General features: G+C 35.8%; 1 protein-coding gene across 2 annotated transcripts; it reads right to left on the bottom strand.

Moving 5' to 3' along the window:
* Positions 1-8,819: 8,819 nt before the first annotated feature.
* LOC125650084 (fatty acid-binding protein, adipocyte-like) lies at positions 8,820-16,561 on the bottom strand. Of its 2 annotated transcripts, XM_048878043.2 has the most exons (4): positions 16,361-16,561; positions 12,732-12,904; positions 9,514-9,615; positions 8,820-9,026 (listed from the first exon to the last, which is right to left on the bottom strand). In XM_048878043.2, the coding sequence occupies exons 1-4, from the start codon at positions 16,428-16,430 to the stop codon at positions 8,976-8,978; spliced, it is 396 nt and encodes a 131-aa protein (XP_048734000.2). In that variant the 5' UTR covers positions 16,431-16,561; the 3' UTR covers positions 8,820-8,975. The 2 variants fall into 2 exon arrangements, with proteins under 2 accessions (XP_048734000.2, XP_056010138.1); XM_056154163.1 differs by having other exon boundaries at positions 8,820-9,615; positions 16,361-16,535.
* Positions 16,562-17,134: the final 573 nt, after the last annotated feature.

Here is a 17,134-nt window from a genome sequence, read left to right as displayed (position 1 = left end):
TATTGCCTAGGTTGTGTTTTCACGGATTGTTTGCTTGAATTTACCTCTCCTGAGCCAAAAGCTCAAAATTTGTCCAGTGTCAGTTGTCATCAACTTTCCATGTTTTCATTTTCTTTTCTAGAATCATTTGGCCATTTTTGAACTTGGCACAAATCATCCTTAGATGAAGGGGATTCCAGTGTGTTCAAATGAAGGGCCATTCTCCCTTCAAAGTGGAGATAATCAGGAAAGGCAAAAATAGGGTTAGGTCTTTAAAAAGTCCTCTTCTCAAGAACCAATGGGTCAGAAAAGTTGAAATTTAAATGAAAACTTCCTGACATAGTGCAGTTTTGTTTGTTCAAATCATGGCTCACTGGTGCAGGGTGAAGCCACAATAGGGGATCAAAGTTTTAAGTGGGGATATTTAGGAAAATCTTCTCAAGAACAACAGGATCATGATGAATCATATTGATATTTAAGCATCTCCAAATAGTGCAGAAACTGTGGTCCCCAAAGGTTGGGTGGGGCCACAGTAGGGGATCGAAGTTTTACATGGAAATACGGAGTATATAGGAAAACTCTAAAAATGTTCTGAAGAACAAGAGCCATGATGAGTCATATTAATTTGCAAGCATCTCCAGGTAGCACAGATTCAAGTTTTTTCAAATTATGGCCCCCAATCTTTGGCATTATTAAAAAGTATTAAAGGGAGCACTGATTATTAAACATAGAGATAATACATTCTTGGGTAAAGAGGATTCAATTTTGCTCAAATGAAGTACCACTTCAAAAAGTAGAGATAATTAAGAATAATAAAAATTGTTCACCAGGTCATGAAATATCACCTGCATATGGTGTTTATGTCTCTCAACTGATTCGATACACAAGAGCTTGTGTATGATCAGTTTTTAAATCGAGGCAGGCTACTGACAAACAAGTTGATGTTACAGATGTTTCAACAGTCTTAAGTCAGTATTTCATGAATTCTATGGTCATTTAAATGATATACTTTGCCCATGCAACATGTCATTGGATCAAATGCTGTCTGATGTGTTTTATACCAATTGTTGGGCTGTTCTTTCAACACTGATTTTGACTATGGATTGCCTTATTTACCTAATTAAGATAAAGTGCTCATGGCGGATGTGAATGGTCGACAGGATGCTTACTCTTAGGCACCTGATCCAACCCAGGGGTTTGTGTTTGACTTGCTCTTAATTTTGTATTCTTTATAGGAGTTATGAGATTGATCACTGTTATCTTAACCTTTTTATTGATGCGACTGACTGGTTCGTACCCTGCTGAACAATTCATTTACAAAGGAAATATAATTCTGAAGCTTTGTCCCCAGGGACATTCATATCCATCAATTCATAATAAATGTGGTTTACTGAGCAAATTATTGTACAGTTTCCATCAACTTATTAGGAATCCATCTCATATATACATGTACTTATTACCATCAATTTCAAACTTCACAGATATCCAGGATAAGGGTACATGTTGAAACAGAAAAAGTGTATATTTACAAAATTCATGAAAGAGATATATTATTATTTCTGATGATGATTTTCAAGTTATATTAACTTTTCTGTGTATACCTCACATTAGCTGAAAGCTTGAGTGAGCTTTTCTGATCACATTTTGTCCAGCATCAGTCCGATCTTCCAACTTTTAACTTTTAACATTTTCGACTTCTTTTCAAGAACCACAGAGCTAATTTCAGCCAAACTTACCACAAATCATCCTTGGGTAAAAAGGATTCAAGTTTGTTCAAATTAAGGGCCATGCACTATCCAAATAGGAGAGAGGATTGAGAAAATACTAAAAAAAAATCAAAAACAATTCAAGAACCAATGGGGTTGAAAAGTTTAAACTTATTTGAAATCTTCCTGACATAGTGTAGATTCCAGTTTGTTCAAGTCATGGCCCCTATGAGTAGGGTGGGTCAAAATAGGGGATCAAAGTTGTACATGGGGATATTTAGGATAAATCATTCCATGATTACTCATATTAACATGCAAGCATTCCCAGGTAATGTAGATTCAAATTGTGGTCCCTGGGGGAGATGTTTCCCTATATATTCAAATAGAAAAACTTGTAGTCCTATCCTACCCCAGGGGGACATAAGTTGAACAAACTTCAATCTACACTACCTGGGAATGCTTGCATATTAATATGACTAATCATAGTCCTGCTGTTATTGAGAAGATTTTTCCTATATATTCCAAAATAAAACTAATAGGAGATCAAAGTTTTATTTTGGAATATATAGGAAAAATCTTCTCAATAACAGCAGGACTATGATTAGTCATATTAATATGCAAGCATTCCCAGGTAGTGTAGATTGAAGTTTGTTCAACTTATGTCCCCCTGGGGTAGGATAGGACTACAAGTTTTTCTATTTGAATATATAGGGAAACATCTTTAAAAATCTTCTCAAGAACAGCAGGTCAATGATTAGTCATATTGATATGCAGGGGATGCTTACCCCTAGGCACCTGATCCCACCTCTGGTATATCCAGGGGTCCGTGTATGTCCAACTCTCCTCTGTTTTGTATTGCTTATAGGAGTTATGAGATTGATCACTTTGTTAGCTTCACCTTTCATGCAAGCATCTTCAAGTAGTGAAAAAGTTTGTTCAATTTAGGGTCCTTAGAAGTAGGATAGGGCCATAATAGATCAAAGTCCAATATGGGAATATACAGGACATAAAACAGATTATTTTCATGCAGGACCACACTACATTGTACATCATATCAAAATGCAAATTCCTAAGTTGTGTTGATTCAATTTTTTATTCCCCCATGAATAAAGGCGGGCCAGGGTGGGTGGAGGGAGGGGCATATTGTTTTTGTCCTGTCCGTTTAAAACTTTAATGTTGCTCATAACTTTTGAATGGTGAGTGATAGGGTTCTCATGTTTTATATTTTTATTCCTTGTGATTAGACCTTTCTTTTGGTTTAAAGTTTTTCAGCTTGTGGCCTTGACCTTTGAGTTTGACCTTCTCTTAAGAAAACATGAACTAGGAAATATATCTTGAACTATTTAGAGGTAAGGCCTTCATATGTAGCATACATAGATTCCTTATGGCAAGAAATTTCATTTGATGATTGACCATGTGACCTTGACCTTGAAGTTTGACCCAAATTTGAAAACTTTTACCAAAACTTTAATCTTGCTCATAACTTTTGAATGGTGAGTGATGCATCTGTCACATTTCATGTATGTATTCCTTGTGATAATTCCTTTTTTTCTGGTAGCAAAATTTTTGACCTTGGATTTTAACCAACTTTGAAGAAATGTTAACCTAGGCTATATCTTGGTTATATTGTGACCCAATGAGGTCAAAAAATTTCATGGGAATAAAGATTGCAAAAAATCTTTTAAAAATCACAATAGCTGAACAACAGCAAGGCCAAGGTGACTCATGTGAGCGACGTGACCCATGGGCCTCTTGTAATTACGGCAATAACAGTTGGTGAAGTCATATAGGAGTTATGAGATTGATCACTGTTCGTTATCTTCACCTTGCATAGGACTGAGTTGCCATATAAGTTATACCATAACGTGATAGAGTACACCCGGTACAGAGTTCTTCTATTCTCCGGAATTAGATGAAACTATTATTAAATTAATTATGTCGGAATGTATCTACGCCTCATACTTTTCCTAATATATGACATGGCTAATATCACTTTGCTTTCTACAGAAAAGACTTCAAACTATTTTACGATGATTTACAAAGAATGTTTACCACTTATATTCTACCACTGTTATTGCAAAAATCAAAGGAATGCCGCGGTCATTATTTTAGGATATACCTTCATACGTAATAACTGATTATGAGAAAAATAATACACATCTCGCTTGCACTTCGTGTTTTGCTAATACAACAATAAAGTCAATAACTAATAATTTAATTTTGAAATCATAGAAATTAATGTATGTTGCAATGACTGAAGAATCTTTGTCATTCAATATAAAAATAACCGTCTGTCTTACCTTTTTCGTCAGCAAAACACATTTAGACATATTCCGTTTCGGAAATTGCCATGACGTCACCAAGTGCCTTAATTCGTAACTTTATACGATAAACGATCGGTTATATATTTCTGAGCTGTAGAAGAATAGAAATAAAGTTCTTGTTTTCGTGAATGTTGCAACATAACCTGAGGTCATCCTGTAACATCCACGAAAACGCGAATCAATGCTTATCTTCAGCTGGAATATTGACCAATCTCATTAAAATCAGATAACCGTTACACCGGAAAAGCCTTAGAGAAAGATCTGATTTTAATTAGATTGATTGGGATATTGGCGCGAAAAGTACCATTGATGTGGGAAGAAACCAATGGAAACCCACGTGTCCAAGTGGGCAACAACAATATCCTTTCATATACAACCACTGCTAACCTTAAGGATCAAACTCTCGGTTCATGTGTCAAATAGTTCCTATGGAGAAATTTATCCATTTCCTAAGCTGTACTTCGCAATCGGCGGTCATTTTCAAACTGAAGGAGCGGTATAAACGTTTTAAAATGGTTTTCTATGGAGTGCCAAATGAAGATCAACTCAAATAATTGAAGGTATCTTTAATTATTTCACTGGTTGGTTGATTACATATTGTTTACCGTTCCATTCTCGAGTTGTTTCACTTATGTGGAGACATCACCATTGCCGGTGAAGGACTGCAAAATTTAGACCTGTGCTCGGCGCTTACGGCCTTTGAGCAGGGAGGGATATTTATCGTACCACATCTACTGCGACACGAGACCTCAGTTTTTTGCGGTCTCATCCGTAGGACCGCCCCATTTAGTCGCCTCTTACGACAAGCACGGGGTACTCAGAACCTATTCTAACCCGGGTCTCCACGGGACTCTCTGTTGTCTGTAGACACCACTCGGTTAGTTACCACATGACTAATTACCAAGCTGATTATGCAGAAATTATCTCCATGCTTCGATTACCATTTACTCCTGATAACTACTTCTGGGCTTCTGTTGTAACAACAATGCTTTTATAGAGAAATAAAGCATACAGGAACAGCTAGGGTTATTTTATAGAGAAATAAAGCATACAGAAACAGCTAGGGTTATTTTATCGAGAAATAAAGCATACAGACACAGCTTGGGTTATTTTATAGAGAAATAAAACATACGGAAACAGCTAGGGTTATTTTTATAGAGAAATAAAGCATACAGGAACAGCTAGGGTTATTTTATAGAGAAATAAAGCATACAGGAACAGCTAGGTTATTTTATAGAGAAATAAAGCATACAGGAACAGCTAGGGTTATTTTATAGAGAAATAAAGCATACGGAAACAGGTAGGTTATTTTATAGAGGGATAAAACACACCGATACAGCTAGGGTTATTTTATAGAGAGATAAAGCATACAGAAACAGCTAGGGTTATTTTATAGAGAAATAAAGCATATAGGAACAGCTAGGTTATTTTATAGAGAAATAAAGCATACAGGAACAGCTAGGGTTATTTTATAGAGAAATAAAGCATACGGAAACAGGTAGGTTATTTTATAGAGAGATAAAACACACCGACACAGCTAGGGTTATTTTATAGAGAGATAAAGCATACGGAAACAGCTAGGGTTATTTTATAGAGAAATAAAGCATACGGAAACAGCTAGGGTTATTTTATAGAGAAATAATAAAAACGGAAACAGCTAGGGTTATTTTATAGAGAAACAAGATATGATTATAATCTACCGATTATAAAGTATCCCAAACGAAGTACTGGCTGTATTAATATTGCCTTTTCTGAGTACTACTGTTTTCCTCCCGTGACAAAATCCATGCTAATATTTACTTCATTTAAAAAATCTAGATCAGGAAGACTTGATTTTGAAATTTTTCAAAACATCCCCCCTTTTTCTTCAGTAAAAGTGGTGTCACTTGACCTTGATCCTAGTTTGTAGGTCCTAACATTCTCTCTTCATTTTTTATTCTATGTTTCTATCAGTCCCAGTTCTAAAATTGTACAAGTTTTTTATAATCAAGGTCAAAGGTCAAGGTTACTGGAGATACTAGTTTGTAAGTCACTACATCCTTTTATTATATCTGAAGATTTCATGTCTCTATCAGTCCCAGTTCTAAAAGTTATACCAGATTATGTTTAAGGTCAAGGTCACTGGAGTCACTTGACCTTAATACCAATTTGTAGATCCCATCATCCTTTAATTATTTCTGAAGATCCCATCTCTCTGTCAGACCTAGTACTAATACTAATTTTATGATCTACGGTCAGAGGTCAAGGTCACTGGACTCACTTAACTTTGATACTAGTTTGTAGATTTTATCACCCTCTATTCATTTCTAAAGATCCAATGTCTCTATTAATTTCAGTTCTAATATCATATAAGCTTATATGTTCAAGGTCAGAGGTCAAGGTCACTGGAGTCATTTGACCTTGATACTAATTTGTAGATTTCATTATCATTTCTGAAGATATCATGTCTCTATCAATTCCAGTTCTAAAGTTATATGATTTTATATGTTCAAGGTCACATCCCCGACATACACAAACAAACAGGCTACATCCCGTCGCTCAGAGAGAGAGGGAGGGACTACATCCCGACATACACAAACAAACAGACTACATCCCCGACGTACATACACACAGAGAATACATCCCGTCGCACACACACACAGAGACTGCATCCCGTCCCGCACACATACACACAGAGACGATATCCCGTTGCACACACACACACACACACACACACACACACACACAGACGACATCCTGTCACACACACATCCCGACATACACTAAGGGCTACTCGGTTGAGAGAGAATAGTGAAGACTACTGTGAATTTTTTAGAATGACTAAACGGTTTTCTTTTGACTATATTATATATGTATATATCCTACTGCAGAGAAAAATCTAGGCATTTGATTTTTCATTGTGAAGACATATATAACAAGATGTACTGTGAGCAATGCTCACTAAGAATACCCCCGCTTACCCCAATCTCCCAAAAGGTGTTGTTAATAGGTATAAATTACCTCTTTCCTGAGTGTAAAAATATGGTATGCCTTTGTAGAAGAAGATATAGTCCGAGCACAAATCCATGGCATAAACCTATAATTTTAACCTTGAGATCAAAGGTCAAGGTCATAAAGAGGTCATGAATGTACATGACACATAGTCTCATGGTGATACACCCATGTCTTATGGTATGACTATGTCAAAACCCTATAATCAATTTTGACCTTGAGGTCAAAGTTCAAGGTCATATAGAGGTCATGAAGATACTCGACACATCGTCTCATGGTGATACACTCATGTGTCAAATATGATATGCCTATGTCAAAGAACAAAGAAGTCATGGCCCTGACACGAATCCAGTGTAAAAACCTTTAATTTTGACATTGAGGTCAAGGTCATATGGAGGTCACGAAGGTACATGACACATCGTATCATGGTGATACACTCATGTGTCAAATATGGTATGCCTATGTCAAAGAACAAAGAAGTTATGCCCCAGACACGAATCCATTGTAAAAAAAAAAAAAAAACAACCTTTAATTTTGATCTTGAGGTCAAGGGTCAAGGTCATATAGAGGTCATGAAGGTACTCGACACATCGTCTCATGGTGATCTACCTGTGTGCCAAATATGGTATGACTAAGTCAAAGAACAAAGAAGTTATGGCCCGGACACGAATCTGCACAGACAGAGTGATTCCTATATACCACCCCCCCCCGAACTTCGTTCGGGGGTTATAATTATTGATTACTTTATCACATTAGATGCAAAAGTTAAACTTTTGAAAAATACAATTGTTCTTGTTTAAAAGTTGTTTGTTAAATTAGTTCACAAATGTAGAAACAAGAGGCCAACAGGCCTTATCGGTCACCTGAGTACTAGTGAAAAAGTATCATTAATCCCAAGGGCTATGAAATCTAAGGGGGAGGGAAATCCTGTTCTGAATATCTAAGCTAAATTCTAATGTTCGGCAACAATATAAAACAAGATGTGTTCTTAAAACTTCAATGCCCTCAAAAGTGCATAGTATTACACTGATGAAAGGCTTTTTAAATACTATAATAGGTGTATTAACATTAAAAGATATTACTAATTTGGACCCATCCTATAGTCAAAACCCTGGGTTATAAAATTACCATTTTTTTGTATATCCTTTTCTGCTATTCCGAAGTATGCATTTAGATTTTATACAGTATCGGCAAACTTACAAATACTGTATTCTAAGTTTGGTCCCGCCATGGGGCCAGAACCCCTACCCCGGGGATCATCAAATTTACATTTTTGGTAAAGAACTATCTGCTCTTCCTAAATATCCATTTAGTTTCAATTTAGTATTAATAACACTAAAGATGTTATTTAAGTGTTTTACACATAAACACTATACAGTAAGTTTGGCCCCGCCCTGGGGTCAAAACCCCTACCCCGGGGATCTTGAAATTTACAATTTTGGTAGAGGCCTTCCTGCTCTGCATCACTATGCATTTAGTTTTTCTTACACGTGTGCGGTTCTTGAGAAGATTTTGGAAAATTAGTCAATTTTGGACAGGTTTTGTCCCGCCCCTAGGGCTGCTGGAGTCCTGAAATTTACAATGTATGCCCCCCCCCCCCCCCCCCCCCCTTGTCCCAAAGATGCTTCATGCCAAATATGAAAAGAATTGGGCTGGTAGTTATCAAGAAGAAATTAAGAATGTTCAATTGTTAACGCACGCCTAACGGCCCGGGAGAATATGAACTTTGACGGGGAATGCGAGTCCATATACCCTGCCAAGAATCCATACAACGAATAATATACCCCTGACATTCTGCATATAAATGAGAACATACTGATTTCATTAATAGAATTTATTTATATATATATTATGCAGAAAGAAAAATTATGGGCTATTAAGTCATGATACAATCACTATGGCCACATACGAATGAATTAGTCATGATATAACATATAAATGATTTCGAATTTAAAAAATCAACATAGAATATCGCCTAAGCTTTTTGGAACTTGACAACAGCAGACACTCCGTTGATGGTCATAGTCTACAAATAATAGAATAACAAATTTAAATCAACAATGGTCAAGAAATCTGCTGTTAATGTGCTATCAACAAATTATTGATTACTGTAGTTTGAATTTAGTGGACCTTTGAAAACTGATGAGGGTGCGACGCTTCATCGCGGTATACTTCATGAAGCGATTTAGCGCGTCAGACATACAAAAAGAAATATCTGAAATCCGAATAATCGTTCTACGCCCTTTCAAGGCAAAAACTCGATCTATTCAATAATTGCAGTGCAGTACCTACTGAAAGCCTCTGAAACTTAAAAACATCACATATTTATGATCGCTCAGTTACTTGAATTATCATATTTTTTATCATTTCTGTCATAGAATTGAAGAATGATTGTGGAATTTTAAACCATTGCATGCCAACAGTAATAAAAAAAATATTTATCTATCATTTTTGATTATACGAAGTGTACTCACAAATTTGGAGAGGGAAATGTTAGAACGTTTCATACTAACCGACAAGAGCTGGCCGTTTTCTATTTTCCTTGTAATAGAGACAACAATGTCTCCAGATTTCTGTACTTCTGTCATTTCTTCGCCATTTAGAGTGACTGTACACTACAAAAACAAAAGCAGTAGAAAACAATGTTATCTACGGGCATTAGAAAGGTATCGCGTTCTTCATGAGACATTCCTATTCCTCAATAATCAATTAAAACTTTCAAATGGTGACGCCATGGTGACGCTGATCATGAACTTCCAGAACTGTTACATCATTGTAGTGTATTGCAAAAAATAAAACCTTGAACAATATACGGATGTAATTAGTCTAATCTTTTTAACAAACCCCTACGATCTGAAAACATTAGTTATAAAATACTGAAGTCTACCATGTAACCATTGCAAATCCTTCATGCTGGTTATTCAACCGTATATCAGGGGGGTTTCTGTGTGTATCCAATTTCCGATTTGTTCGCGATGATTTCCGAATCACGGAAAATAAATTAGCGTAAATTTAATACAAAGTTTTGTTTTTGTAATAGAGTTATATAGCATACAGGTAATAGTACTGTGAAACTTCTGTGTTCAGTGTGCCTTGTATATGAAAGTACATTCACACACCCATGGAAAATGGCCAATGTACTTCCATTATCTAAAAACAAGAGGTCCATGGGCTACAATGTTTACCTGAGTCACATTGACCCTTCTTTTCTTCATCAGAATGGTTTTAAAAAGATATTTTACCCTTTTATTCCCAGGAAAAAATTGACCTCCATATTATGACCCCATCCTAGCACCACAGGGTCATGGCTTAACGAATTTAAATCCATACAGCATGCTTCTATAACTATTACAAACTATAACAATATTACTAACATGGTCTTCTATAACTTTACAAACTATAACAATATTACTAATAACATGGTCTTGCTTTTGTGTTCTGAATAAGATTTTTAAACAGATCTTTATGTCTATGATATTCATGTACTATGTACATCCCCGAACCCAACCCCACTCTTAAACCCAGGGTCCATAATCTGAAGACAGAAAAAAAAAAACCTGAGTCAACACAACTTGGGAAGGTTTGCATATTAATAGGATTTAGTGTGGTCCTGTGACTCTTGAGAAAGATGTTTTTATTTCCTACATATATATTCTCAGGTAAAACTTTGAATTCCTATTTTAGCCCCAGATGTCATGCTTTATTCAACTATGAATCTGCACTACATTGTAATGTTTGTATATTAATATGACTAATGATGGTCAGTGGGTCTCGAGAACATTTTTAAAGATTTTTCTATATATATTCCCATGTAAAATTTAGATTCTTACCCCCACCCTACCCTTGGTGCCCTTGATTCAAACAAATTTGAATCTGCACTACCTAAGGATGATTGCATTTCAATATGATTCTCCGTGTTGTTGAGAAGATTTGTAAGAAATAGTTCCAATGTATTGCCATTTAAATATTTGATCCTATCCTCCAGGATCATGATTTGAATAAAACTGGAATCTGCATTACCCGAGGATGCTTATCCATCAACTTCACTAGCCATAGCCTAGCGGTTCATCAGAATATTTCTATACTGGAATCTGCATTACCCAGGATGCTTATCCATCAACTTCACTAGCCATAGCCTAGCGGTTCATCAGAATATTTCTATAGTCTTTTTACTATATATTCCCATGTATAACTTTGATCCCTTGTTGTGGCTCTACCCTACCCACAAAATGAACAAATTTGAATCTGCACATCATGCTGATGCTTGCATATTGATATTGACAAATGGTACTGTTGCTAGTGAGAAAAATATTTTAAGTTTCCCCCCCCCCCCCGATATATTCTCGAATAAAACTTTGTTACCCTATTGTGGCCCAACCTTACCCCGGTGGCCATGATTTGAATAAACTTGAATCTGTTCTACATGAAGATGCTTGCGTATTAATATCATTAAAAATGGCCCTGCTACTCTTTGGAAGATTTTAGATAAAAAAAATTCCATATATCATGTAAACTTTAACCCCCTATTGTAGCCCCATCATATCCATCGGGTCATAATCTCCATTATGGCAGGAAGCTTCAAGTAAATTTTCGTCTTTTCTGGCCAAGTGGTTCTTGAAAAGATCTTACATAACCCCCACCCAATTTTTTACTTTTCTTAATTATCTCCCCTTACACTCTTAATTTGAAGAAACATGAACCCCCTTCACCTAAGGATACTCTGTACTAAGTTTGGTTAAAATCGGCCCAATGGTTCTGGAGAAGGAAATGAAATTGTGAAAAGTTTTCAACGACGACAGACAACGGACAAATAATTTTAAAAGTTTTATATAAAGATAAAATGTCAATCTTTTAACGAAAAATAAAACACGTTAAACAGCGTAAGTTCACTACTAACAAAACATTGGAAATAGAAATATACACGAAACTTGAATCTATATTTGAATCTTTGTTTTATACCACGTCAAAAATAGATCCCTCTTTGTGGTGGTACTGATATCAAAGGTGCAGTTGCGCAATTCGGACCTTGCATCTACCTTACTGAAAATAGAAGGTAGACCCAGTGATTGCATGGACATGTTGACTGTAACACGAAGATCATTAGTATAAACTCATCTTCGCTAGCCAAAGGTTTTCGGTCCATTCCGCTCTCATTTATGGGGAGCGGAGTGGACCGAAAACCTTTGGCTAGCGAAGATGGTATAAACTAAGACTGAACCTGCGTTTTAAAGGGTTACATATATACTACATCGTCATAATGGCTAACTTCCTTTTAAAACATGACTGGAAATATAAATATCCCAATAATTTGTCAATTCCTTTTAGATTTTCAAACTTGCCTAGCTGAGTAGGATAGTAGGTTAGTGTGTCAACTACTGAACTGTAGATCGTGGGTTCGAGTCCAGCAGTTTGTTTTTACGGATTACTTTCTACTAAAACTGCATTTTTTGACTAAATAAAGTGAAAGTTTTCAATTTCAAAATATTGTACATATCCTCAACTTTACTACAGTGGCACGCTTTTGCACCTGATGACATGCATATGTTACATTTTCGTAAGATTTTCCTATTTCCTATGCATTCCGATCTTATTCAGAAATGTCAAAGTGAAATGATCAGTAAAATGATATCATGAATTGTCAGCTGGCAACACTACCGGGAAATACAGAAGAAAACATCTGTAGCACCGCACTTGAAAGTCAAACAATAACGAAACGACAGGTATAAATAACCTTCAAAGGCTGCCCTGTGAGTGAAACGGAATCAAACTCCTCGGCTAATTTGAAGGTGGAGTCTTTGACTTTGTCGCCGACCTCTGTCTTGATTGTCCATGTGTCCCCGCTGTTGCTAATCTCCATGTTTGGCTGGCTTTTACGAGCAATTTCTCTCAAATTTTCTGGGACACCTGAAATGACGCAATAAATCAAAATCATATCTACGAATTTTAATTAAGTTCGGTTGGTCATTCTTTCTTGCAAACGAAAGGGCTCAAGCTTATACGGCTCCAAACTTAACTGTTCGACTTGTCATGTTTGCAGTGCACTGATGAAATGAACTGGAACCGACGGTGTGACTTCATAAATTAAACTTCAATGGCCGCTCTCTTAGCGGCGGGTAATTTAAAATATATGATGGATTGATAATCATGATAAGCAAGGGTTTTTGTTGTTAGAGACTGTCATTTACGACATCAGACAGCGAGTAATACTTTATTCATACAAGCAACAATGTGATTGCCTTTCCCTTTAATGCAGTTCATTGTATCATTTCGATAGTAGCTTGCATGTTCTTCGTTGGTTTGCCCTTGTGTATATCAAACGTCTAAATTCATATAACATCAAAATCTGGGTTTTGTTGATTTTTCAAGATTATCTGTAAAAGGTTCAGGTCACAGTACACATGTACAAGATTTGGGGTGTATTTCTTGCACGGTTATCAAGTTCCTGAGTTTAAAGGTCAAAGAATCGATCAAGTAACTGCATGGAGATTTTCATTTGTTCATTGCTGAATCTGTTTGTATATTTGTTTGTATAATGTTATACATCATATCAAAAATACTTAAAATAGTTCACTAATCGTGGTGATATTAACAGTAAAGGTGCAATTTAGAACTTTGAATCAAACTTGCACAGAAGGTAGACCCCGAGTTGATTTGATTACGTGGTGACATGCTTACTGTGACACGGACGTTACAAGTATATGGCAGAATCTGTGCTTTAACTACGACCTCATTCGTGTAATCAACTCTTGCAAAAAGGAAGTCTGCACCTGACAACATGTATATGTTGAAATTGCCAATCCCCTTCGTAGACATTTGATCGCGTAGTGATACAGTTCGCAATTACCTGACAATCTTATATCATTCAACAAATGCAATTGATGAAGTCATGAAAATCCTTGGAAAAGGCTAAAAAGCTTTCAATACTTGAATTGTATATGGAGAAGTTATTTCCTTTTGCTTACGTCAATCAGCGTAATTCTCCGCGTTCTTCCCTAGCTGTTCAGGTAAATACTGTTCAGGTAAATGGTTTGCATGACGATCCTGTTCATTTCCAGGCAGTATAAACTTCCGGAAACTGATGTTATGCACAAGTTACATAATGTGGAGCATCAAATTAACATAAACTCAAATAATTGAAGATATATTTAGTTATCTGAAGTTATGATAAATTTAATTAGAGTGCGCAATGATTGAATTGATGTGCGCATCAGATCAATTATTGCTCTCATCAAATCAATTGATGAGAGCAATAATTGATTTGATAAGCGCATTAATTCAATTGATCAATGAGAGCAATAATTGATTTGATGTACGCATTAATTCAATTAATGAGAGCAATAGGTGATTTGATGCGCATCAATGTGGTCTCGCAAAATTTACTTTCGAGCTCGATATAAATGATTTAATGATCTCTTTAATTCAATTGAAGATATCTTTAATCATTCAGAACGCTTTGTATAAGGAATTAATAATATGCGCATCAATTCTTTTAAAGAGAGTAACAATTCAATTAATGAGATCATTAATTCAATAGTGGATATGTTGAATTGAATTATATAGTCTCTCCCTCTATAAGAATTATTGCGCGCATCAATTGAATTAATCATATAATTAATTCATTTAAAGAGAGCAATAATTCAATTATTGCGCGCATTAATTGAATTATTGCTCTCTTCAATTGAATTGTAGCGCGCATCAATTCAATTGTAAAATTGATATCATCAATTCATTTGAAGAGATAACGCTCATCTATTCCGGAGAATAAGCAATGCTATCACCCATTCAATCAATGCACGCAGTAATTCAGAATTGAGGATATAATTAATTATTTGAAGAGATCTTTAATTGAGTTCTTGCGCACATCAAATGAATTGATATCTTCAAATAAGTTTATGTTAATTTTGCGCGCCATAGTTGTAGAGGCCGTCGAAAATGGGGAGGCAACTTGTGCAAGTCGTGTATGCTTTTATATTTCGTATCATTCCATCTATGAAAATGTCATAATGTACTGTGAAATTAAGTATTACGTCAGAGCAGTGCTTTTTTCTGTTTTGCGTTTGCACACGAGTAGCGTTAAAAAAAGGAAAAAACAAGTATTTTAAGCAATAAATTTGCTCTTTCCATCTGCATGTGTAAATACTTCATGCCTTCCGAGGATATTGTGATACACTTTGTAAAAAAAAAAAAAAATAGCGGAATTGCTGGTTTCATTATGACTGATCCACCATATCTTGACATGAAATTGTGCTTTGAAATGTATAAATCGAATTTGACTTTAATCTCTGTCTTTTCCGACCTGACGCAAAACGGGGAAAACAATATTACGCCAACTTCAAAGCAAATAGTTTAGCATATGTGATGCACTTCTATACACATTTCATAATACTTAACAGCAGGAACATGTGTTAAAGTATAATATCTGCAGAAGTAGCTGGGGCTTGCCAAGCGGTAGTGGTCATCAAAATAAACATTCGAACGATACGCGATGTGCGTTTGTAGATCATATCCCGGCCTTAGTGTAACCGCTGCGGACTCTCGTGTAATTGAGTTAATTAGTCATATCAATATGTGGAATGTCTAAACCCAGTAGATTCAAACTCGGACAGATGCATTGTGGGCAGTTGAATAGTTCGGGGAATGTGTGTGTGCTCAGTCTGTGAACAGATGTTTCACCCTCTATATAGTATAAACATCTCGTGATTAAACATACTCAACAAGTTGAAGTCTTTGTGGTTAATGATCACATTGTTATTACAATTTTTTAACTTCTTCGACAAATCGTCATTGAAAGCTAATTATTCATTACTTGTATAATGAAACTATGAAAAAACGTCCTACAATTTCTCTCTCTCTCTCTCTCTCTCTCTCTCTCTCTCTCTCTCTCTCTCTCTCTCTCTCCCTCTCTCTCTCTCTCTCTCTCTCTCTCTCTCAGGAGGAGAGAGGTCGTGTGATCAATCGTCTTGTAACTGGAGAAAGGTGACCGTATGACCGTTTTTGTGTCATAATGGAGTTTATTTTGGTTACATTGCCCCCTAGGTATGGAAATACCAAAGAAGGTCATTTCGGCCTAATATCTGATGTTTTTATGCAACCCTGTTACTCCCACCTAGTCCTTGAATTTAAAACATGTACCACAAAACATGCATGTAGATGCATTCTCGGTTTTGCATGAGATGAATCAATAACATGAACAGTTACAATACATAATATCGAGAAATTTCGTGTACAGAAACAAGATATCAATCTTCTTGTACTAATGAAATTGCAGTTTTAGACGCTAACGTTACTATCAAAGCAATGTTTTAATGTCGGTAAATTTGAATATTCAGAAAGAGAGTATATAATTAAGTAGGGTCATACCAGACGCTTCCATATACTTTTCCATGTTGTCGGCGGATACATAGCTCCATTTCCCCACTAAGCTTGCCATGATCGTCTGCTTAAAAGTCCCGTCGGCTCTGTAACCTTTCTGTTGGAAGAAGCTTCGTAGTAGGCCTATTTATTGGGCGGCGTTATGTAAATTGTGGCTCGCTATGATCCTCAAGAAGATACGCGCGTCAAACACTGCACTCCAGTTGGTTTCGAATTCCATTCCTTTTTAATCAACTACAGATACAGTGTCTAGAGATTTTTGCACTTAAGGATGAATGCTACACCAGAAAAATTTGATAGGGATGAAAAGTGGAGGACGCGCACAACAATATTTTGAAATTGAAAACTTTCACTTTATCTATTCAAAAAATGCAGTTTTAGTATAAAGCAATCAGGAAAAAAAATTTAAAACCCTGCTTGACTTGAACCCGCGATCTACAGTTCAGCAGTCGACGTGCTATTTTCTCTCTTTTATTGATGATCTTCATACAATATCAACATATACTTGAAGATAATGATAATTAAACACAAAATATTTAAAATATAAACATCAAAATACCATCTGTTTCTTTGACTAGAGGATTTTTGTACAATATTTTTTAATAGAACATGTCTTTCCTGTTTTCAGCAACACAAAGTTGATAGTGGTTATATGAAATATAATGTCTTAAAATATATTTGCATAAGAGAGATCTTTTTGTTTTCTTTTAAAATATATTTGTCTCCGTCTAAATATGTTAAATCTACAGAGTGATATAAAAA

The sequence above is a fragment of the Ostrea edulis genome, chromosome 1, assembly GCF_947568905.1.
Source record: "Ostrea edulis chromosome 1, xbOstEdul1.1, whole genome shotgun sequence".
NCBI classification, from domain to species: Eukaryota; Metazoa; Mollusca; class Bivalvia; order Ostreida; family Ostreidae; genus Ostrea; species Ostrea edulis.
Note: the sequence above shows the minus strand (reverse complement) of the source record. Positions and strands in the feature narration are given on the sequence as shown.

Coding starts and splice junctions, on each gene's coding strand:
- LOC125650084 (XM_056154163.1), bottom strand. CDS start 16,430: ATGGCAAGCTTAGTGGGGAAATGGAGCTATGTATCCGCCGACAACATG. Junction 12,905..16,360: donor AAAGTATATGGAAGCGTCTG/GTATGACCCTAC, acceptor GCGTCATTTCAG/GTGTCCCAGAAAATTTGAGA. Junction 9,616..12,731: donor TCACAGGGCAGCCTTTGAAG/GTTATTTATACC, acceptor TTGTTTTTGTAG/TGTACAGTCACTCTAAATGG.